This window comes from Anarhichas minor, unplaced genomic scaffold, assembly GCF_050575085.1.
Source record: "Anarhichas minor isolate MPS153535 unplaced genomic scaffold, ASM5057508v1 ptg000012l, whole genome shotgun sequence".
Classification (NCBI taxonomy): Eukaryota; Metazoa; Chordata; class Actinopteri; order Perciformes; family Anarhichadidae; genus Anarhichas; species Anarhichas minor.
In genome coordinates this window covers 4,687,235-4,713,085 of record NW_027466458.1, presented here as the reverse complement: position 1 = coordinate 4,713,085, position 25,851 = coordinate 4,687,235, and the positions used below count along the sequence as shown (strand labels likewise).

Below are 25,851 nucleotides of genomic sequence, written 5' to 3'. Positions count from 1 at the left end.
TCCCATCAAAGCAAGACAGATCATAGGTCGCACAGATAAATCCCACTTACATTACTGGTCTATTACTAGCCGAAAGGCTGCAGGGTCCAGAACTAATCTAGATCACAGTTATCATTGCTAGGGGAAATATAACACGGGGATGCACTGGCTTATCTTTCGCCTCAAGGTTATTGGTTTCAAACCTAATCTACATCACAGACAGTGCAGCTGTAGTTAAGAGAAAGGACACAAAACAAAATGAAGAAGAGGAGGCCATGACAACAGAATTGACAAGGATACAGCTTTCAACAACAGACAGTTTCAGTGTGCAGAGTATAGTACATGCTGAGTACCTAAATGCACCAACATGTGTTGTGTTCTTAAGTGAACAGTCGATGAAATAGATCTCTCTTTCGTTCATGTATCAACACTTACTGATGTGTCTTTCATCCAGCTCAGCCTCACCAGTGTGTTAGCCATTGTCATAGCTGTTGGTTATTGTATCTCTCTCCCCCCGTACTGCTTGTATGTTTAAGTAGAAACTGAACAAACTGAAATTCAAATGGATTATTGTGAATCACTTTGTTAAACTTTGAACAGGGAATTGGCACGTTTCAGAACTCTTTCAGATGGACTAAATGTTTTGTTTGCCGTACAGGATTCTTGTTAATGTATACCACGCCAAAAACCAATCAAGTGTAACAGTTAGCTCTTTTGGTGTGAAATGCTAAATCCCCAAGCTTGTTGCTTGTTTAGCTGTGCAACATCTGTGCAAATGTATAACTATTCGCATGGAGACAGTCAAGGGCGGAGAGTAATTGTTTCTTTTATTTTTTCAGTCTTTAGCATTCTCTAGTGCGGCAGCCTTCGTGTTTACATTTGGTTTCCGAAACTGACGCTTTAATCAAAGGTCCAGCAGTTGAGTATGTCTTGTGGTCTGTTAGTGTCTCATTGCTGTGACTGAGACTGGCATGTCTCGGCAGAGCGCTTAGCCATTTGATGAAATCCCCAGTCAAGTAGCTGCCTCCATAATTACTGGGAATGGTTTACAAGGAGGGGACATGCGAGAGATGAAGTGGATTCTCTTGATGGGGGAACATTGCATAAAATGGGACATGGGAATGGTTGACAGAGATGAAAGGAGAGCGTGAGAGAGACAAGTGGGAATTGATTCCGAGGAATAAGACATGATGGAGATAGAAGGGACAGAGAATGGCTCCAACTGATGGAGCTAAATGAACCTGTTGGAATGCATTCCGTTTTCATAGTGTGCAGTGAACATGAGGTCATTATGTGTCAGCATGAAAAGGCTAGCTATAAACTGAATTTCTGTTTGGCATCACACATCAGCAGCCAAAGGACTTGAGAGATGAGAGACGTGACTTTGTAACCGTTGGTCCATGTTGACAGGTTTGAGTGGTACAGACAGATGTGAAAGGCATTGAAATGATAAACACACTGTGAAAAATGAAGTGCTAATTTGCTAAACACATTCTGGGTCTGAGTGGAAAGGCAGAACCTAATGGACATAGCTTGCAAAAACAGAAGAAGAAGAGGACTTGGAGTAATTTCTTTAAATGGTGCTTGGGACATAACATACAAGCATGGGATAAGATAGACAGGACACAATGGAGAGACACATGGGTGGCTAGAATTGGTTTTCACACATGGGAAAACATCTTGGACATATTTTCCAATAAAAAATAAATCATTTTTTGGCCACCTATACCAACTCCTGAGGGAAGTATCTGACTCTTTAGCTGCTAAGTGCTCCACTATGTTGACAAACCAGTCGCTAACTTTGTCTGCAGACAGACAATTTGAATAAAGTAAATAACAACTTACACGGACAAAAAGTAAGCAATAAAGTTGTTAATTTACTTGAACATACAGTATCACATGCTACTAATAAACAAGCACGATATACTTTAAATACTGAAGCACATAGCTGTTGGCTAACTATTTCTCTGACCTCGACAGGCCAGTTTTAAAAGAGTTCAATCTAAATATGAACGTACAGTCGGCACTCAAGACTGCAGCACATGTTCCTCGTGAGGAAGTGCTGCAGTACTTTTCAAAGATGTAATACAGTCGTTCTTCAAGACGGTGTCCAAGGATGGGACCAGGATAGGATAGAAAAAAACATATCGATGCAAGATTTTCCGTACAGATGAAATACAATACCACACCTCTCTCTTTGTTTGGTCCCTTTTCTATTTACTTTTTCCTTGATCTCTCTTTTAACAGTCTTCTCTTCGCTTAATTTCCAAAGCTCAGGTTTCCAGGCAACTGAAGACCCCCTGCTTATTTACATCCTTGTTCTATCTCGCTTTGATCTTCATCCAGTGCTTCGTGCCTAATGGTAGCTCCCTCTCCTGTGTTACTGACTCTACTTTTACATAACTGTTCTCCTTCTGAAAGATGCACCATTTGGTCATGAAGTCATTTTTTAATGAAATGGTATTTAGAGAAGAGAAGCATCTCAAAGGAATGCACTGGTGTACACAATACATGTGGATTATATTTGAAGTTTGAACTGGTGTGGAGTGGATATTTGTGAGAATTTGGTATTTAGTATTTCTAACGTGACTTTCAGTTACAGACAATTCAACTTGAGGGACTTGCTCTAGTTGGGAATAGTTGGACTGTCTGTTGTCTCAGGTCCATCACTTTCTCCCCTCTTTTTTTACTCGGGACTGCCCGACAGTTTTGGTTCATGTCTATGATTCATCCACTGTACTTTGATCTGGGTTTTTATCCTCCTGGAGACTCAAACGGTGTTTGCTCTGTCTTTCTTTATAGCTAGTTTATCACCATGTGTTGTTAACAACAAACTACAGCACACACTCCCAGCACCTCTAGTCTCTTTTGTCTCCCTATGTGAATGGCATTTCATTAAGTCTGCCTCTTGTATGTCTATCCTATCCTTTCTGTGTGTTAAAGAGCTGGTTTTGTGGTCATACTTATGGTATGTAGCCGATTACTTTATATTTGTGTAAAAGGTCCTGGGTTAAATATATTGTAATTCAGATACTTAATAGTATTGCTATTTTGTAAATGTCATCTTTTTGATGATGTGTGTAGTGATTTAAATATGCTGGTTTTAAGTTGTGTATGTTGCTGCATATGGCAGGACCAATGACTTTGCCAGTTTCTACTTCTCCTCTCGGCTGGATGACATCATCTTTGGAGCAATGCTTCCCATTGTGTTGGTACGGTATTTGGCTCCTCTGTTCTACAACTGTGCCAGGTACTAACACCTTCAGGGAGAAGACGAGCTTCAGTTATCACCTCAGCTGTGCCAGGCTGACATCTGAGCACAGCACTGGGATTGTTTCAGTGGCAGATCTATTGCTGTGTTATTGTGCTGGCCCCAGAGAAAGTGGACCTCTCTGTCATGGGAACCTTACTCCTTCATGATTTTACCAGGAAGTACACCATCAAGGAGGGAAACATGTCTGAATACTGCTGCTTTTAGTGCTTTAGGAGGGGGAGGCTGTCCAAGTGCTGGAGGCAATTTCTTTATAAAGTACCTCCATGCAAAGGTTGACAACAACTGTTCATTTACAGTCTTTTTTTCCTCCTTTTTGGATATGTCTCTGGAGCTCTAATAATTTTTACAGAACATAAGAGTTCTTCTGATATAAGCAGAACATAATTAATGGTTCAATCCACTAGAACTATACCTTTTGTGTGCAATATAGTTAGACTGTGAGTCCCATAGACTGTGAGCTGCATATGCACTGCCTCCAATGCTAACGATGTGTTGGCTAGAAAAATGGCTACAACCCAACACAGCACTTCCACTGTTTTGGCAGGTTCAGAAAAGCCGCATGTAAGCCACCAGCAGAGCGACGGACTGTGCTCCTCAAAGCAGTGCTTTCCTCGAAATGATTCACCAGACCTGGAGCACTTCACCATTTGGTGTTGTCCCTTCAATTTACCTCAGGAGTATTGCTCTACGATTAAAAGTGTGAATAAATAAGCAAAAGGATACTTATCTCATCTCATCACATTTAGAATTCAGTTTGATTATCAGGCATGTTTAGAGCATTGCAGGTGAAAAGTGGATTAAACTGCAGGTGTAACGTTTATGTACATTTAAATACATTTTCTATGTGAAACTGGTTCACAATTGATCCAACACTAAGTAACCTCTGCCCTTGAACGCAGACTACCGGGGTCCGACAACCATACAGCTCTGCTCCATAGACTCTCATGCAATCATTTCAGATTTTCTTCATTTTCAGCCTGGGTTTGTGGATGACCTTTTGTTACTCCTTAATTTCAGTGTGTTTTGTCTCGATCGCCAGGTGGACTGCAACATTAGGGTTCACTGCTGAGTCAGTTTGACATCCTGGATGTCTCCTTCAAACACATATTGTAGACCCCTCTGTCTCCTTCTCTGTGTAATTACTTTTTTTCCAAAGATGTGATATTTCTTATAGTCGCCATGTATTGTGACTGCTGTGAATCCCAGCTCGCTCCAGCTTCCATCCTTTTTGAAGCAGCAAACTACCATTTTTTTAGTGCCACTTTTTACCACTTGAGGGAGGGAGAGTTTTACACTCACAACACAGGTGTTTGGTAGAATATTCCTTTAGGGAATTTGTGAGTTTCAGTCGAGACCAAGCATTGCTGAGTTAGCATAACAAGTAAGAATTGCCAATATGTGGATGCTACACCAGAGCAGCAGAAAATAAAAACCTGCTTACTTTGCACTCATGTTCATGTAACTTAAATGCAACTGATCCACTTACAGTGCTGTCTCTTATTTTGTCTTGCACTTCTTCTCACACACACACATAGAGAGGAAGAGTACAATATGTAATTAAGGCTGAACCACATTGTACCAATGATCTACACACTGGTAATTAAATCTAATCTGTGTGTCTCCTCAGTGCAAGCTTGTGTGTCCGCGCAAGCACGTGTGTATGAGTGTGTGTATAATGTCATAAGGCCAGAGCAGTATAATGCCACACTCCCGTCTAGTTAATTAATTCAAATGTCCACCCTTAATTAAATTCCCACAGTGGATTGTGACCGTTTCCCTGGAAACAACCTGTGCATACAGAACACCGGCAGGGACAAGGTGTATGCTGGGGTGTTTGAAACCCACCGTCAATGTCAGCGCGGTGTATTTTTAGCATATTCGCCTAAACACATAGGTGGAATATGTGTGTGTGTGTGTGTGTTCATGTGTGTAAGAACGTCACAGCATTCACTGTGTGTGTGCAGTACAAGGTGCGAGTGTGTCGTGTCTTGTCAGTTGTGTATAGGCTGATATTTGCGTAAAAAAATGTGTTTGTCAGTGTGTGTTAAGGGAGTTGAGTATCAACAGAGTGAGCTGTTAAATGTATTATATTAATTTACATATTACTTTATACTGTCAAAGTACTCAGTGATTGTGCGAGAGGTTATGCTTGGTCATACGAGACTAGTTTTAAACAAACCTTCAATTATCATGCTGTAACATGAGTCCCTCTCATGTTAGAACATATATTCTACACACTTAATTTGACATGGCGATTAAGTTGAACAAATGCTTTAACACACACATGCATAGCTCTGCCTGTGGAATGGAACTTCCATCTTCTTGACTGTCCCTTTGCCTAATATAGGCCCTCATTCTCCCACTGATGCTATTACTGAAACTAGCTGTGGGCTAAAAAGATAAATTTGTCAGTACAAAGCTATCTGCTCGCCTGATCATCATGCCAATTACTGCACAGCAGCAAGGATTGGGGTGGGTGTTCAAACTTCAATCTACAGAGAAAACTCTGCTCGTCACGCTTTAAAGCCTTCTTTCCATCTTTTTTGTTTTAAATTGTGTCTGCTATATTCATTTTGAAGCATGTTTGTTGAAGAAGTACAGGAACGACAGAGAGCCAACATCATAGAGGAACTTTGGGTTGAGGTAATAAAGTCTAAAATATAACTGCACTAAAGAAGAAGAAACCCAGCCAACTATCAACGACCCTGAGCATGTGCAGTTCACTAAATCAAATGTTAAATGGAGTGTTGGCACACAGCTGATGGCCTTGTGCTCAATGGTTACTACTGTCTTTATGCCAGGAATGCAGCATTTATGGATGTGGAGGAATATACTGCCCAGAGCCAGGATTAGTTACGGGGAAGGTAAGGTGTTCGAGGGGAGGTATTGCTTTTTTAAAAATAGTTTATTAAGGAGGGCTTATCATCTCATGGGCATCCCCATGGGGTGGTGTTAGAAAGGGGAAGAAAAAAGTACAGGTTTAAATAACAGAGGCTGAATTACACAAAGCAAGGCGACTTCCCCATACAAGCGCTAAGTAATACATTATGTACTGGTATTAACTCTGACATGAAATTCACCCTGATAGCTTCTGTGGTTGAGAAAACAGCCCAACTATAACATATTACCTCCTGTAAACGAGTGCAGTGCACCGTATTGGAGAAACATGCATCTATGACACATGCGCTGAAGGGGTTCGATCTACTCTCAGGTAGTTCACACTACAAGAATGTATGGAGACACGTTCAGCACCATTACTGGCCAATGTTTTCACTTTCAGTCTGGTGCCTGAAACTCTCAACGGTGGAACAATTTGGCAAAGAGGCATCATTTTAAATCTCTTAAAATCCACCTGCCTACTGGGCGGTTATTGGTAAGGTTAGGGGTGAATGATTGGTTTTGAATGATGGTATTATAGTTAGTGCTATTCTTAAAACAAGTTGGGTCTTAAAGGTTTAATGACAGCGTTATCAAAATTCTTCGATTCATCGTGGTGCGGCATGACATGCCCTTTTTTCTCCAGTCAAGTTTTGTGATGAGGGGATTTGTTGTGACCTCTAAGACAGCAGCTTGAGGTTGATCTTTTGGAACAAGGGATTAATATTCTTATTCATTTTGTCTCGTTTCCTCTCTCCCTTCCAGGGCGGATTTCATTCTCCTGACATTCTGAAAAATGCTGTTAAATGTTAATGAAGACTATTTTTACATGGGTCGAGAACACGTCAGACACACACACACACACACACACGCCGGAAACTGACAAACCGGACACACAGGAATTTTGCCCATGCAGACAGCAACACACGCCCGTATGCTCAACTACACACCATTCTCAAGCTCAGTGTTGAATAAAAAAAGTTATTACTTTATTCTTGCTTCTGGGAAAATGATCAAATAACCGCCACTTCCTCTGGCCCCGCTAACCTTTGCAAACCTCTCTCAGTCAAACTCGTCTTTCTTCTATTATCTTCAATTTAACTTTACCGGCGGCGTTGACTTCTTATTTGATATCTTTTTTAATGTTTTGGGGGAGACGGAAGAAGCGCAGACATCTGACAAGCCCTTTGCATGTGTCTGCTTGGCGGAGCTCTCATCTTCTGACGTCGGCATTGATTATCACCAACAGTGCGTCTAAGTCATTCCTTTCCACAGGCTGAAGGCTGGAGACATTCTCATGTAGCAAGCGCCACCCGCTAAAGGTGACACGCTGCTTAAATCAAATACACTTTACATTTGTTGGACTTGAAGATGCCGCACGTTGAATGTTCTTTTATGGTAGACTAGTGAGCTATGCTTTTTAAGCAATAGGGAAGGGAAATAATGAAATATGGAGGGGGAAAAAGCAGCAGCTCATGTTCTCTTCAAACATTTTTAAGCTGGTGAATAAAAAGCTGGGTGTGATCATGTAATAAGCATCACAAGTCAATGGTGACTTTCTTATAAAGATGAGTGAACAGGTCTCAGTGTCAACACTTTAGATAAATGTTCATCAAGTGTAACTATGTCTTGTTCTAGCTCAACAAGCAATCGGATCTAAGTAATGACTGATCATGTGGTGTCAGCCTGTAGGGATAACTTTTGGGATATATGTTTTATAATGCTGTAATGCATCATTGTAAAACAAGTCAAATATCTCCCATTGACTGTAATTATACACTGCATTATATTAGATGTATTCGTAGAAAGCGTAGTAATAGAAAGACCAGGAACAGAGTATAAGTAGCTGTAGCACAGGCGAATGATGATGTTCCCAATGGAGAAAATTCCCAAAACATCAGAGCATGCGACGTGAAGTGTTTCAATATGTGTGTAATGTGTGTGCCCTTTTTTGTGTACTGTATTGCCGTTATCAACCAGGACAAATGTCGCCCAAACAGCATTTCCCTTTTTCCACAGCAACTGTCATCTCAACAGCACGGCCTTTTTTTTTTTTTCAAGGGCAATTCACTACAAATAGTGATACATTGATTTCAATAGTATCCGAGCCTCCGACCATTAGAAACTCTCTGTGTGAGAAATCACACCCACTGAGGATGACATGCCATTCGAAACAAACATTCCTAGCGATTGGACTTCCTGTTGACAGTATGTCAGAGTGATATCTTGGGATTTTATTACATGACAGGTGTTGCCTTCAGGGCGATGAAAATCACTATGGACCTAAAAACTTGCCACTCTTTCCTCGACGCGACCACAAACTAAAGAAAACACCATACACGTCACACAGCCCAGGTGACGTGCAATTAAGATCAAGCGTGCTTGACAATTGGACGGTGAGGCATCTTTTTGTTCATCACAAACAACAGGCATGAATAAAAAGTCACCCAAACACAATTACCCGCTATTATTCTTGAGAGAAAGTGGCAAGCACAAGCCGCCCAGGGTAGCGCGCTAGTAAAGCACAAACAAAACCACACTGTACCAGTTTCTTGCGACAGCGCAACAGTTCCGCAGCGATAGCCCTGGAATTATAGCCCATACCAAGGTCTGCATCCGTTCAGTTACATTTACCCCAGATTGTTTACAATGCTGCAAAGTCAAAATCAATAGGGCCTGCCAACACAGGAACAGCCTAATGTTCCATTAGAACTCTCTGCTATTCAATTACAGCTCCAGAGTTGGAGAAGTTTCAGCTAGCTCAGGTCCCCAGAGGAGAAGCACAGCGAAAGTATGAGGCAGACAGAGGGAGTAATAAATCTAAAACTGACAAACAGAAAAAATAAAGTTATGGCATCCTCCCACCTTCAAACCCCCCCCCAAGTATTTTTCAGTCTTCCTTGAAGCTGCAGTACAGAATGCGGATGAGAGGAGTTCTTCAATGATTGTTGCTTTTAACTTTTCTTTCATTACGTCTCCTATATTCATTATTGCTTTTTAATCTCACTCTCGTTTCCAGTTTAAATTGTTCTTTTGCTGAGCTTCGCCACCTAACTCATGTCGTATTTGACACATGACCTCCCTCCCTCTCCATGTATACATTTACTCTATCTCCACTGTGTGTGCCGGAATATTATTTTTTTTTCTCCCCAGGAAGTGAAGCTCTTATCCAGGTAGTCTGTTGCCCATAACGAGGCCTGACTCCGGGAGCCAGTATCACTATAGGGGTGAGAGAGAAAGACAGAACAAAAACAACATGGAAAGCAGGCGTTAGAGAGAGAGAAAGAAATGCAATTAGCAGGGGGTAGAGGAAGAAAAGGCGGGATAAAAGGGAAAAGAGACACATAAAAAGAAAAGTCAAATCAAAAAGATAGAGCGAGACAGCACGAGAGAAGAATAAATAAATTACGCTCCTGTGGTACTGTCAGCGTCACCAATCTGCACAGCTCATTTGCTTATTCTTATGTAATAATTGAAAGTTTATGTTTCCTTGCTGCCAAAGGACAATGTCCTCCCAAAAAGACCGGCAGCATCAGTTGTTCTGGCAAGTGCCCCTAAACGTTACGTGATTTAGGGTTGTCAAAACTGGCCAAAAAGTACGTTTGAATATTAGTTTCTGAAAAAATACACACACACACTATTACAATGACGCTACTATTGTGCGGTGTTTAGCAAACATGATGAAAAAATAATACTATTATGTATGTAGCATGTTTATTTTTTTATTTTTTGCCTGTACGTAGGTGCACCAAGATGGTATGGTGATTGAGCCAGTTATGCTGTGGTTGTTAAACACACTATTATAGATTTTATTGTTACTACACTGCTGTGTTTGCTGCGTTTCTCTCAGCATGGGAGGCTATTTGTCTGTCATCCATGCCCAATAAAGAACAAGAGAAATAATATTTACCTGCGAGGCAGGTACAACTAAACAAAACAAAACATGAGCATAATTAAACCATTTGCCCCTTCCAGCAGATATGGAAATTAAGGCCAGCTTGTTAAAATTGCAAAACATATGGACTCAAAGCAAAAAATGCCAAAATCCGCAGCACACGTTGGGGTGTTAAACCTGACTTTATTCCACCAGTTATTTTATTTATGTTTCTCATCCCTCTTGTTTTCCTTTGTTTCTCTTTGCGCTCTCCTTATCACGTATTCTGACCTTTTCTCCCACCTCTTTAGGTCTGTTTGCCTCACTCTAACCCCTTTACTTCCTTCAGACCTGCTTCTTTCTTTTCCCTTCCGCTCCACAGTTATCTTTCTCTCTCCTGCACGTCTTTACCCAGTCAATTTCATTTCTCAGTGTGTCGTTTTTGTTGTTGTTGGTGTGTGGTTTATGTGCAGAGTTCTGTATTTAGCTCTCTGGGGGTCACAATAATACATTTACCTTTCCCACAATGCACTGCTGGGGCATGGCCCGGATTATGCAAAATTTGAACGTGTGTGTGTATGCAATGTTTTTTGAGTAAGACATACGGTGTGTGGGAGGGATGCCATCTTCATCTTCTCCGTTCTCCTACATTCCTTTATATCCTAAAGTTTGTTTTCTCAAAATGATAAGTTAGGAGATTTTTGTTGCCTATATTTTTGTGATTTTTTTAAGTGCATTATACGCTTGCCATCGGGGACACCAAACCATAACCCCTCCCAGATCAGGTCTGTGACAAGGGTCCTGGTCAGATAGGGAAAGGTAAACCAGTGATAAAATGGCGGCGCACGCAGACGTGGCACCAGGCAGCTCCCTTAAACTTTGCAACATTTTTGTTTTAACTTGTCATCTTTTGAGTTTATGACTGGTCGTCAAAATGGAAGGGGGAAGCGTGGGGATTGGATAAAGTGCAGCAGACCTTGAGACGATCACTGTCCACAGCATTTTACGACTGGTGGTTACATCAACGATGCTTAATGCTCAAACCTGGTAAAAGTTGATGGGTTGCAGTTGAAAAGGCTACAACTGCATTCCATTGTACAACCCTGTGTTGCAGAATGACACTAACGTATCCCTGAATTATTAAATGTTATTACAAGAGCTACAAAATATACTTGATGCCGATTAGCTGGCAGAAGTTGAAATCCGAGATACCTTAAAAAAAAAAAGGTTCTGGCTAACTTTCCTAAATGAGTTAATTAACCACATCAGTGATTACACAGATGGTTAAAACAAACTCATCACATCAGCCAAATTGAGTTAAAAAAAAAAGAATAAATCAATGGAGAATTTGGAGAGCTTCCTTTAGTAGGGGACCATGGTAATGAATGACAAGTAATGAATTCAGGGGTGCAGATTACCAGCAAGAGAGACGTTAGAGGCTGCATAACATAGATGTTAGGTAGTCCCTATTGAGGCTGTGTCATCCACTGCGTGGGAGACGGTCCCGGAGGGTCCCATAGAAAAGCTCTGGGAAGCGGCTGCTGCGTGTGGCTCTTTAACGGAGGGTGGATTAACCAGACACACATTTACAAAGTAAACCAGTAATTCATCATCTTTTATGTCTTCTCTTGTAAAACTGAAAAAGACACTTCCTGTGAGGCATAAATCTCAACGTTGCGTTACTTGTCGCAGCAAGTTTCCCAGTGCGTCTTCTTCGTCTTCTTAATTGGTTCTTTACGGCCCCCTGAGGTGACTTTAAGTTGTATTTTGTTACGTTTTTTGTTTATTACACTTATCTCAACCTCTTTCTTGAAAAATGTATGTCGAAACAAATTAAATCTCAGACTTAGTGTTTCATGCATAAAGCATTCAAATCCTTCTCCTCCTCTTCCCCCCTTCCGTGTTCGGCCTCACTTTGACTAATAAGTGAGGAGCAAAATGCTGCAAATGTCAGTGCTAAAGCCTCCAATGTCCCAATGTCTCTTATCTCTTCTCTCCATTAATTCCAGTATTGTCTCTCATCGCTTCCTGCTTTTGAAAGTTTCTCTTCCTCTTGCACTTTTCTGTGTGTATCACTATTTCCCACTTCACCATCACTCTTCCTGCTGAAGCACTCTTATCTCCTCCAGTTAGCCAGACCCAAGATATGCTCTGTGGGTTGGTGAGAGTGTGTTTGTGTCTCTTTTTTCAGCGTTGTCTTGGCTAATTACATGGTATCATCTCAATGGGTTCTTAGTGTGTGTGTGTCCATGGAACTAGGTCTCTGGTTTAGCTGTAAGTCTATAACCATCACAGTACAGGACAGTTCGCCATAGTCAGCTGTTTTTGTTTATTTCATGTATCTGTTTAGGTTCTGTTTTTTGTCTCGCCATCTCTCTACAGTATGTCTCCTCACAGAACAAGCGGTAGACTGTTGTGTCTTTAAGGAGTTTGGTGGATACCTCTGATTCAGCATGCTCCCACCCCTCAATTCAACCACGCTTCAGTAAAAGCCGTGTACATAAAAATAAGAGCATGCCTGCTGTTTAGGAAATGCGAGGGCAACCTGCTGTTTGGCTTCATGTAAGAAGATACGCGCCGCCTCATGCACACACTCAAATATGCATTGGCTTCTACACAGGCACAAAACATCAATATCAGCTCAGACATCAAAATACCAATAGATACTTACAGTAGACAGGCGCATGCAAGCCTCACACACACACTGTCACACAGACTTGTAAACACAATGGCTGACAATCACACACTTGTTGAATATACACAGTACATACTGTACAATATACAAAGAAAGATAAGCAAGCTGTTATCACACAGCGTTAAAGGAAACAAAACCACAACGTGTAAACAAATGCACAGAGTAGTTTCTCATCCTTTTGCAAAACTTTCCATTTATTTATTTTTCGGTAACACTTTATAATAACTACACACTATGAAGCATTAGTTACACTTAATTCATCATTTATAAAGCATTTTTCCTACATTAATAATTCATTAGTATGCAGTTCATAACAACAGTTATACATGTTGTATTCTTGATTAATAAGCTCGTCTATTATGTGTTTCATTATTGTATTTTCATACTTTATAAATGATGGATTCCCCATTTGTAAATGAAGTATTATATATTTTTCAAACCAATTATTAAGGAGTTGTAGATGATTAATAAGATAATTTAAAAAGTGTTAGTAAATGATGAATAACTTATTTAAATGTACATTATTCATGCATTTATATATATAATGGTTAGGGACTATGTTAATATATGCTTTATAAACGCATATTAATAATGCAATTCATGATTAATTCATGATTTATTAAGGTAGTTACTACTCGTTAGTAAAGTGTTTTATGTGACCTCATCTAAAGTGAGGTAACATAGAGAGTTAAAATATATATAAGCATCTACGAATAATGTGTTGTGTGGTCAAGTATTACTGTAACTACAATTTAGATATACACAGAGGTTTATCTTCACATATTTAAAAAGTCATGATATTTAATTCATGGTTTATCTAACATTTATGCTCACTTCTATCTTGTATTAAATAGGTTTTAGCTATTTTATTATCTCCAACAGGAGAAGATGAGATTGGTCGTGTGTGTGTGTGTGTGCATGAGTAAATGTGTGTATCTATGTGTCTGTCCATGGCTAATTTTGCATACTGCTGCACCAAACTGTAAATAGTTTTGTGCTCATTCAGGCCTCATGCTCAAGGACGTCTCGTGGCTGCAGTGACACTCTTTCTGAGATCACCTATTATTGCCTGTTTGATACTGCCATTGAGTGACTGCAGACTTCTCACTCACTACTCTTAACTGCACCCCTGCGAGTGAGACATAGTGGGGGAAACATTTAGCTCACTTTTATGTTTTGCACGCTATGTGTGGCTACCAGCTAACAGCTAACGGACCTACCAGCGGGCTACACAAACAGCTGAGAACATTGCCGCTGCTGTAGCCAGACAGCTTGGGGAGTTTAGTATTCATTTTGTCAAATATGTATGAAGTGTCTCAGTCGACGACTTCGAGACTAATGGAGAACTATAAAATAATGGCAATGTAAGACGTGCGGGAGCTTCAATTCTCGAGGCTTTCAAGACTGAACCAAAACAGTTGTGAGGCTGTTGACAGAATTTGACTCGTACATCTTCAATGTGAGGCAAAAAGCATAAAAGCATAAAGTGGGGGTGAATATTAAAGTAGCAACGGCTGAAGTAGTGACCATTGATTTATGCTGCACTTGAAAACAGGAGGAGCTGCAAGATGTTTGAGTTTTTTGGCAGGGAACCTGCATAAATCCAGTTGTTTGAAAGAGGTGTTTTGACAGCAATATATAATAGATATTAGAGAGGGAATAATAACCCGTTTAACTTCCTAACACTAGCTCATAGCAGCTTATAATACATCATAAAAACTACATCAAATAACCACGACAGATGACAAAAATGAAATAATATGACAACACTCAGAATGACTTCTGGACGGTCCAAAGACGGTGGAAAAAGAAAAATTAGTATGCATGGAGCCTTGCTGTCAATTATAGTTCTTCAGAATCGGCAAACATTGGAATCGGCAGATCACAATCAGCCAAGAAAATTGCAATCGGATCAGCATCTTTCATAAATGTCCCGTCTATCAATCGTCCTATATCTTTCTGTCCTACTCCATCACACCATTAATCTCTTGCTGTGCAATTGAAATTCCACTCCCCCGCTCTATACACACACACACAGGCAATGTGTTTGTGACAGTGTGACACTATTACAGTCAATCCCCCGCCTGCTTACCATTCATACATATGAACACACACACACACACACACACAGACACACTCAAGCACACAGACACAGTGTCAAATGATTGTCCTATATAGAGTGACATAGTGTCCATGTCGCCTCAGCTGACAGGATCAATGATGATTCTGTGTGTGATGGATGAAGATATGGAAGACTGCTGGATCATATACAGCGTCATAATGTGTCACATACATGACAAATAGATCTTGCCTGCTGGGGGACATTTGATTTCTGCTCATTATAAAGGTTGGAAGGGGCGCATAAACACACACACGTACACACTAACACATGTACACACTTCTTACCCTGCGAGACTGGATCTCTTTGACGTATAGAGGCAATAAGAATTCGGACACGCCCTCCAATCGGACACCTTCCTTGGTCACCCGCAGATTCCCCATTCCATCCTAAAAATACAGAGATACATACAGAGAGAGACAGACACAAAAATATTCATGAAATAAATCACAAGTTGAGCGCAAACAATGAAAATGTATTTTTACCCACATATAGTTTCCTCATCTCCACAGAGCCAGAGAATTCACTGATTTGCTTTGCTCATCTACACTCTGATGAGTTTTCTATTAGTCGTGTTTATAAATGATATAAACATCCATTACTTAAACTGTATCATTATTTTATACATAGTATACTTAATCAGTTATTCATACGAGTCCCCCTGCGGTTGGAGGTTGAACAGACTTGGAATCAGTTACAGGAAAGGTTACGGTTTAACTGCCATCAGGTTTCAAACATACTCAGATACATTTTCAGAGTATAACAATGTATCTGACTCTATATCCATAAAATGATCCAATCACATGTTATTTTGGACAATTAGCTAATAAAATGGCTTACAATTGACTGTATGGTTATATCATGGGTCAGAGGTGCGTGTTTGATTTCCAAAGTATGTTTTTGGGGTCTAATTCTCTCATTTCACTCTCATTGTGATCTGACAATGTACAGGTGCAGGCCGGCAGTCCTTTATAGCTCGGTTTATCACCACAGCTCCTCATGATTTAACACCAACTTTAGGAGTAGTGCTACCTTAAATTGAAGGCCGTTAAAATGACAGAACCAGAATGAAAACACAAAGTATTTACCCATCAAAAGTAACTTAAGAACATTTTATTTGGGAACAATTTAACTGCTGTCCATTTCAATCGTGTCTTACATTTACGGAGGTACAAAATTGATGGCGTCCCTCGTGTTTAATCTGCTTCATCTTGCAAATTTGCCATAACAAAATAACATCATGAATGTCAGTATTTAAGACATCTACACTATTTAGTGTCTTAGGTTTAGACAATTTAAAGACATGTTCAGAGCTTTTAAGGATCTCCAGATAATCAGCAGTGCTTATTAAAATGAGTCATTGATGAGCAGTGTAATATTGACGAGATGTGGGAATATCATGTATTCACAGAGGTCTGCTTCATCCACAGTAAGATCCTGTTTTACATAGAACATTCGTAACATTCTGTTAGGGATACATTTTTAATGCAAGCATTTGATTATTAATACCTACATCAACGAGCAACACACAATAACCATTAATTAATAAAATATATGAAAGAGAAAGGATGGGCAACAGACAATGATAAGTTACACTTGATGTACATGTTGCGCTAACTTTGGCAGCATTCAGCTACAACATATCGCAGGAGTCTTAGCCATGAGCACACTGTCAAAGGCTCATGAGGGACTTAGTTTTAAAATGCTAAAAAAAAAAAACCTGTTGATTTATTTTTGTCATAACGACATGGTGCTGAAAGTTTAGCTTACAATGCAGACAGAAAACCCCAAGAACACATTCCAGCTTGTCACAAAGACAGATGAAAAGAAGCACCTGCTGAGAAAACCCATTGAGTTATAGAAGAGAGCGCAACAGAGGTTAGGTAGCGGACGGGGGATGATTTGGCTCACAGTGGGAAGGCTTCTCAAACAAAAGTCAATGCATTAAAATCACAAATTACACAATTTCAAATAAAAATCCTCAGAATAATACAAAGCTTTAATTTGTTTAACTTGATTTTTGACTTTAATTTGTACACATTTGCCTTTGTTGTTTAGACCTTTCGGTTTCCCTTTCACACCAAATTATTTATTAATTATTAACTAATAATGACCTTTATTTCCCTATTTATCAACCCTAGAAGTAACCAACATGAAAAGTAAGGACTTAAATTGGTTTCTTCCCTAACTTTCTCCCAGCCTCGTTGGATCATGAAACGGTCAATAATTAAACACTGCTTTTACTAGGTCTATAGGCCCTTTTACAATTTCCCCAAAACAAAACAAAACAAAAAAATCAGTATCAGACACATTTGTGTTGCGTGCTTTACATCCCGGTTCCATTTCTGATCAGCTGACCGGCACGCTGTGATAAAAATGGCTTTGTCCCGGTTGGCGATCAGCTGTGTCGCATTTTACAGATTCCACATGAGTGAATGCTCGAGAGATTGTTGGATCAGACTTACATGGAAAGATTAAATTCCTTTCAAACAGCCATGCAGGGTATCAGGATGGTAGTAAGGGCTTTTACAGAGCAAAGAGGCAGCTACTGTACCATGTCAGATCTGTGCTTAGGAGAGTGACGGTGGAGGCAGCGTAGCAAATGCAACAGCTGCTCTGATCACGTGCTCGCTCACAGTTCGGGGAGGCTTATGGGTATTGTAGTAGGTTGCGTGGAAACATACAGTATGTCTTTTGATGAATGAAGAAGTTGAAATTTGCAAATACACTGATATCATAGCCTTGTTTGCATATGGATTGAACTAATTCAGCCTTCCATTGGAGTAACTTTCACACAAAATGTGTTGCTCCATGACAACAACTTAGTCTTGCTTCCCTGGTACCCAGCTCGCTTTCCGTGTACACAAATGTTCATGAAACTGTCCGTGGAGATATAAATTCTGTTCAGAGTGCTGCAGCAGATTATCGTTAATTGTTAGGCGCAACAAACCAACGAAGCCTTTCAAATTAGAAATGTACTCAAGGCATGAGAGAGAGAGAGAGAGAGGAGATACATCGGGAGGATAAGACAATGAGGAGAGAAGAGGAGGAGATGGAAGATGGGGACAGGTCAGCTGGGGACATGCAGAACTTAAAGAGGAGAAAATCACAACTCTCACACCAACAATGACGCAGCTAAATTGGCCTCCTGAACGAGGTAAACACCGTACTCAAAATATGCCCGTGCACTTTTCTTCTGCTGCTGTTGATATTGCATTGCACTTACAGTTATGTTACGCTTTTGTATTTGTTAACTATCATGATAAAACATGTAATGTGTGAATATGGATTTTTTATACGAGTCTTATCAAGATATACAGTGATGTTGTTTGTGTTTGTGTGTTGTATTTGACTTGTATCTTGATTGGGGGTTGCATCTGGCGACTTCAGTATAAAGATGTACTTTGGATTGTTTTTTGGCTGTATGCAGGACTTTACAACTTGATTTTGCATGAATCCCACATTGAACAACTAAATGTTAGTCATTCATGTTTAGCAAACGACGATACCATAAACTACACTTGCTAACGTAAAGCAAGGGGATGTTTTTAAACCAGAGTTGAAGACATTGACAATTGCAAACCTAAAACTCAAATTGAAAACAACAATCCTTTGTGGAAATCTGTGTGAAATCCAAACAGAAGTTTGAGTTGTAATCTGTTCAGGGTAATGGTTTGATTAACATTGATCCCTTTCATTGCAAATCTGTAATCAAACAAACCTCATCACATCAGAGGTGGGCGACCTTTTAACACAACCAATCCTACCCCCATATATTGGTCTCCATGTAATCCACTCACACACAAACTTCCAAGTGGCAGCAGAGCACAGCGATAAGAGTGTGTCAGGTCGATAAGTTAAACCAGCCAGAGGTTTTCAGTTTTGTTGTTAGATCTATAGTCATTATGCCGAATATACAGTCGAGCGTTGGGCTCATTCCATAAGCAATAACACACCAGGCCTGGGGAATGACAAACTCACTCACAACCTGGAATATATATACACACACACACACACACATAGACGGAGAAAGGCATACATACAGAATTAGTTTGAACAAATTCCCAATACCTACATTCCCTGCAATGCCTCTATATCCCCCCCCCCCCTCTCTCAGTCACACTCTCAATTCCAAAAACATGAAGACGATGATGTTAAAATTAATCAGCAGGTTTTCATTCCACATCGCTGCTCGACTGTCCAACACAGAAGCCACATTCTGATTGAACACGACAGCTTCCTCTGTTTTTTCACACACGGCTTGTCTTTTTGTTTAATTTTCAATCCAGTATGCATCACTGGCATGAATGGTACTCGGGAACAATATTGCCAAAGCCTAGAACACAATGGGAATTCATCAACAAACAGAAGAAAATGGGAAAATCTCTCCATTCATTGTTTGGCTCTCTCCTAGAAATTGTTTGTCGAGGCTTTTCTTTGTTCTTCTCTTTCTCCATCCCTCTCGTCGTCCGCTTCCCTTTCTCTCTCACATTGTTCAATGAGTTTTGGAAAAACAGATCAGAGGTTGTAATACGCGTTTCTTCTTGAATTAAAAGCCCACTCAGGTAATCATGTTGAAAGGTATTTATAACTGAGCAAGAATAGGCAATAGACGTTTAGATTATTCATATGCATTGTGGGTGGGTGAAAGAAATGGCTTAACCATAGCAAATACTGCTTAAAAGTTATATATATATATATTCACTTCTGATTTGCAGGTTTTTTAATAAAATTGTTCATTTTTTCATTTCTTCTGTCTCTGCTGTTTGAGATCTAACAAACATTGATTTCCGTCCTTGCATCCCAGACTTACTCTCTATATCAAGGCTTTTCCCATTTAAATGTCAGCAGATGTTTTATCTCACTAAGATCACTGTAGACTATTTTAGCTTCCTTGTAAACTAGTGCAGCCTTGAGTGCTTGTGGTGGGTCCACACATGTGCATGTATCAGGCTACTGGGTGTATTGTATGTCTCACCTCATATTGTTGTCTTTTGGAAACAATGTCTCATGTTATCTCTGTGGATATATAAATACATAAATATATATATATATATATATTTATGTATTTATATATCCACAATGTACTATATATAGTACATTGTACTGAATGGCTATTGTATTTGAACATTTCTACATTAATACTGTCAACCATCAAATGTCAAAAAGGCCCTGAATCAGAAGACATAATCATCTTCTATATAAAGTCAAAGATTCACTGATAATTACAGTTATTACATAACAAGCTTCATCACTATTTCAACATGCGTTTCAGTAAATCTAGGTCCTTGTTGGAGATGTTTAGCTCCTTTTTGTTAGCTTTGAACAGCACAACCATCAGTCATGATACTCTATCCACTATTTATTCTAGTCTTTCATTTAGAAATGTTCACTTCCACTGAGGTAGAAAAAAACACTCACACTGCCTGGCCGGTCTTAACAATCTTGAGCCATACTAATAAAATTAGCAGGTGATGTTATTGCACCTCCACTGACATATCGTTTTTAATATTTCCTCAGCGTCAATAGGCAGCCCTCTTATCAAGGGTTTTGTCCCGCCATTGCTTAAAGCTGGTGACTCTGCATTGTTGAATCATAATAGGTCCATTTCCAAACTGTCATCGCTGTCTAACAATCTGAAACCCTTTGTGAGCAGCGAAAAGCCTTTTTATTCACAATTGGTATTTAATTTAATTTATTTATTACATTTACTGCTGATATTTCTTATCAGCCATAGTGTGTACACACTGACAGCATCCCCAGTTCCCTGACACTATCTATTGGTGTGCCAAAGGGATTAGTCGTAGGACATTTATTCTTCTGCATTCTTTCTTTTTATATTCAAAAACTACAATAGTATTGTACGTGAGCGCTCTCTTTTCCTTTTAGACTACAGTTAAGTTGTAATTTAAGAAACACGCCTCTGCTAAATCTGGTTGGGCTCAGTTGTGATATAAAGTATTACTTTACTAATATACAATATATTGTATATGCTGCTTTGTAAACTCTGTTTTTAAAAGTGCTATTATTATTATTAACATATCCGTTGGGAAGGGGCAAAATGAAATACAACTAGAAGGCCACAAACACACATCATTGCTCTCTTTGCCATTCTTGTTTGGCTCCATTGGCACAGAATACATACTTTTAGTAATTAAGCAAAATCAATAATCAACATAAAAGCTGGCAAATTAGTCAGTTTGGCAAAAATCACGAATCAGAGAAACAATGTTTTGCTTTGTCTGTATGTCTCCTTCTCTTTCTCTGCCAATTGAAATGGGCTTCGTTGATACAAAATCAAGCGTTTGCCAGAGAAAAATCAACAACTCCCAGCACAATGATAATAACGCACACACACACACACACACACACACACACACACACACACACACACACACAACCTTGTATGTTCTTTTGATTCTGTCTCTATCTGTGAGCATAAAAGATACATTCTGTGTGTACAAAGTATCTACAATTGACTCCACTCTGACAAACTACAACATTGAAATGTTCATACTTTGTTAGTGATAAAAACAAAATAGTACAATATTCTGTAATATAACACTTTGGGAGTCATTCTGCAAAGTCCTTTTACTTTTGATACATTAAGTATATTTTGCATTTTATACTTTTGCACTGTTACTTTAGTAACAAATTGAATTCACGACTTTTACTTGCAAAGAACCATATTAGACTAGGGTATTTGATCTTTTACCTTTACTAAGTAAATAACCCGAGTACTTCTTCCATCAGTGATTATCATTGATTCATATATCTCACTCGTGGCTAATGCAAAATTAGGTTACCACAAATACATTTATTTGGATGCATTGTTAAAAAAAAATAAAGGAAGGGCCTGTCTGGTGCACACAAAATAATGCACCCAGGAAAAAAACTATAATGCAAATAGTAACACATACACACTCACACAACGTGTACGGTGAGAATGCACATACAGTGTGACCACACACACACACACACACCCATATAATACAAACGCCTACAAAGACATGTTGTGGAAACTGAAGACGGCTGTAAAATAAAAACCTAATTGACTGGAACAAATTCCATGCGGCCTCAATTATGAACCATGTTCCTCTTTCTCCATATGTTGTAGTCATTTCCTCTTTCTACCTATTTCATTCTACCTCGCACATGTGTCGGACAATATTGAAAAGCACCCGAAAAAGGTTTTCAGAATCAATAAACCCTCAAATAAAAAGGACATCATGAGGGTTAAGTTCAAGCACACTGATACTTCTTACTTTAGAGTAAGAGAGCAAGCAGGGAAAAGCCAATGGAAGGATATTATAAGAAATACCACCTATTATATTGCCCACTGTAAATTCAATGTAGCTCAATCGCATCTAGGCTGTGACCAGACAGGACACATCTTAGTGCACCTGTGCGTGTGGAAATGTTGGATTTGCAAGGTCAACAGAGTGTGTGACTGGGTGAACTTTGTCTTTGAAGCAGTAGTTTTAGAGATAATGATGGATTCCCTCATCATGGAGATGAGGGTTAACTGGCAAACTATCCCATTACGTGAAAGCACACCATATGCAGGGTTATACACACAGAACACCCACACCAGTCATTTAAAAAGTACCAATCACCATGACTTCTAGGTGTCCATACACACACACACGCATACACACAGACATGAAGACACACACACACACAGACGATAAAACCATGTGTCCCTGGGGTGATGGATAGGCTGGGAGAGTATTTTGCAGGCATTTCTAATATTCAGGACCGTTGTAATTTTTCACACAACCTTTTATGTCAGCCAGCAGAGAGAGAGAGAGAGAGAGAGAGAGAGAGAGAGAGAGAGAATGGCTGGGATGCACTAATAGCAACTTGTTGGCCGTCCTCTGCCTGACCATTTGGATACATTACTGTATCACAACTGTTGGGATAGAACCAACCTCATTAGTTCATGCTTCAATAACTCATAGTTGTTTGACTTGATGTGAAAAAAGCTGCTGCTATATGTCATGATACAAGCTCTATTTATTTGTATGCTGGATGACTTACCATTCCACATGTAGTCTGATATATGGAGGATGGGGAGCGACTTGAATTAGGTCATTCTGGAAATTTCAACCTCATACTGCAAGTCCCCAAAATCCATTTTGGAGGCAACCGCCTTATTGAAATTATTGACTGCTTCAACAGGAGGCAGTTTGCTCAGAAAGTCAAGCTACCTTAACAGCTCCCTCGGGGCTCCATGCCAACAGCCAGTGCATGTATAGCATATTTTTCTTTATCTCCCTCCTCTCCTCTTCACCTCTCTCCCTCCTCCACTACACTTCTTATCTTTCTTCCTCGCTCTTTCTAAAACTGCACAACTTCCTCGATCGTCTGGTGCTCTGGCATGGCACGGACGCTGCCAGAGTTGGACTAAGAAATGGATTTTTAACTCTGTTAAACCATGTTTAAAATTGAAGCAGGTGTGGCATGCTGTGGCATGCTACAGTACGTAGCCAAAGTCATTTCCTGTACTGAGACTTTAAGGTAGGATTAAAAAAAAAGATTTCTGAGCAAGCAAGCGAGAGAAAAGCTGTAATACCTAAAATTCACAAATACTGCCCAGGTAGGGAATCAGACGTTTATTATTAGAGACATGCCTTTACTTCTAGTTTCCCCTGTTTAAAAAGTAAGTATTGCTGATCTACTCCATACGTTGTGTTCATTTGCTGTTGCTGCCATTTGCTGTTAATGCAAACTCGGCACTTCCGCCATCTGTTTCACATCAAAAACACTTCTAGCTGTTCAGGGGGTTAAAGTCCTCACAAGGCGTTTTTTTTAAAGAAACTTCAACAGGAAGTTGCCCATATATATTTTTTTTGTGCATGGATGCCTTATTAACACTTATTTTGACATTTTAAATAAAAATAAATATTTGAAGTATGTGTGTTATATTGATTAGATCAAATGGGGTGGTGGCTAAAAGCAGGGAGAGCAAAGAGAGACAGCAATATGATGACAGCCGGGGGCCAGTTAAGAGTAGTGAGTGGAGGAGTCACCAGGCAGTCAATGGCGGTATAACACAGTTTATAAAAGGTTTTCTGAGAAACTGCGAGTCACTGCAACCTCGAGAGGTCCTTGAGCAAGCCCCAACATATTATGCAGTTTGCTGCAGCAGAATGCGAGATTAGCTGTGGACAGACACAGAGGTGCACGCTGACACTCTCACACACACACACACACACACACACACACACACACACACACACACACGTCAGTGGTCTCATGATATTCCTGGCGGAGATAATAACTGATGCCTTTAGCTGAGAATAGAAGAGAGGGTGTGGGCAGGAAGTCTTTGTGAGCAAAGGACAACGCTGGACTGAAGATGCAGCTGAAACTGATGACTGAAAACGAGACAGAACATGAGCAGTACTGATCTCCTCCCCCCACACAGTAGGGGGATGAAAAGCTTCTGCATTGTAGCTCAAGGTTCCTTGTCAATACTGAGCATCATAACAGCGAGTGCTAACAAATGTTGGATGACCTTCCAGTTATTAAGAGCCAACAACAGTTATACCACCTTGTCATGAAAATGTAATTTATGCCTCTATTTCTAAGTGAAGATTCAGTGAAAATGATATAGCTACAGGGGACTACATGATGTGTCAGCTATCCCAGGAGGACAGAAATTAACCTTTCTAAAGTCCCGGGCTGTGCTTTTTGTTTGACCGTGGCTGTGCACGGACGGACATCCCTCATTGTCCACAAACGGAGTGCACACGAGCCGCCACCCGCCTCCCGAATCACCTCTGACTGACAAATGACAGCGGAGAGTTCCCCCTGCTGCTTGGCTCGTTCCACACAAATGTCTCGCCGGCACAAATCGCACACAAAATCACGACGGGAACAAGTTGACAAGTGCAGTTAACGTCACCTTGCTTTCACCAGCAGCTGTGTCCCACTTCACCTCTGCAGCCCGAGAGACAGTCTGAATGACAGACGACAGCAAGGGTCGCCTCTTCACACTTGTGTTTTTTTCTGCTCGCTTCACTGCTCTCACCTCCTCTCTGTCTTGTCGTAAAAAGTAACATAAACCTTAAGTGTTAGTTTAATAGGGAGAGTAAAGAAGTAGTCATGCAAGGCCCAGTGGTGAGATGAGGGATTACCGCACTCAAATAATTCCCAAATCTCCCTTTCAAGATGTTGGGAGGATATATTCAAGATCTTAAAAGTATTAATGGTCTGTGGTAAGGCCATTGTATTGTTTGTCAAGTCTAAAGATTGTGCTCACATTTTTAAAACTGCTCTTATTATCCAGAGTCCAAATATTCAATATGTCCTTAATATATATCATGAGGTCCATCACTGACTCAGTGCTGACCCTACAACGCATTCCCTTTAATTATTTTAATTGAATTTAGATATCTGAAACATAATAACCAACTATAATTCCATTTGTTTTCCTTACTGAGAAGATATGAATGCCTGCAGTGTGTTGCACACTTATTGTTTTTTTGCAGAGATAGAAATAGAGCTTGGTTGTCCTCTGCCTATTTGTGGCGTAAGTGATGTAAGAATGGCATGACCAGTCTTAGGAAACAGTGACAGGTTCTCCGTCAGTATCTCTCTGTCTAGTCGCTTCAGAGCCTCCTATTCAGCCCCCCCGGAGCTGCAAAACATGTTCTAAGACGCAATCTGAAACAGCTTGAAACGCTGATGTTAGACGCAGGAACAGAACAGTTGGATCAAATGTACCCTCCGCCCTCAAATGTTTGAAACTGATGTAGCTGTGCATGCAAAAGCTATAAGCTTCTATAATGTATAAATGGCTGAGGTTAAGAGCAAGATTCAAATGTGAGATTCACGGTCGAATGGCTTGCCACGTATTTCATTTGATCTAATGGCAAACAAAATGAGAAGAAAAACTCGGCCACCGGTTCATATACATTGTGACTGCAGCACACATCTCAGCAGTAGTTAAGCCCACACATTCATGTTCTGCATTAACTTGAAAGTCTGAACTGGGACTATTTAAACGGTGACAAGTGAGAGTGCTA

At 40.0% G+C, this 25,851-nt stretch overlaps 1 protein-coding gene across 2 annotated transcripts in view; it reads right to left on the bottom strand.

Annotated features, from left to right (window-relative positions):
- sgcz (sarcoglycan zeta) overlaps positions 1-25,851 on the bottom strand; it is a 121,767-nt gene that overhangs the window by 69,513 nt on the left and 26,403 nt on the right. For both annotated transcript variants that reach the window (XM_076090757.1, XM_076090758.1), the window contains exon 2: positions 15,106-15,207. In XM_076090757.1, the coding sequence (XP_075946872.1) occupies positions 15,106-15,207 (102 nt within the window). The remainder of the gene's footprint in view (positions 1-15,105; positions 15,208-25,851) is intronic.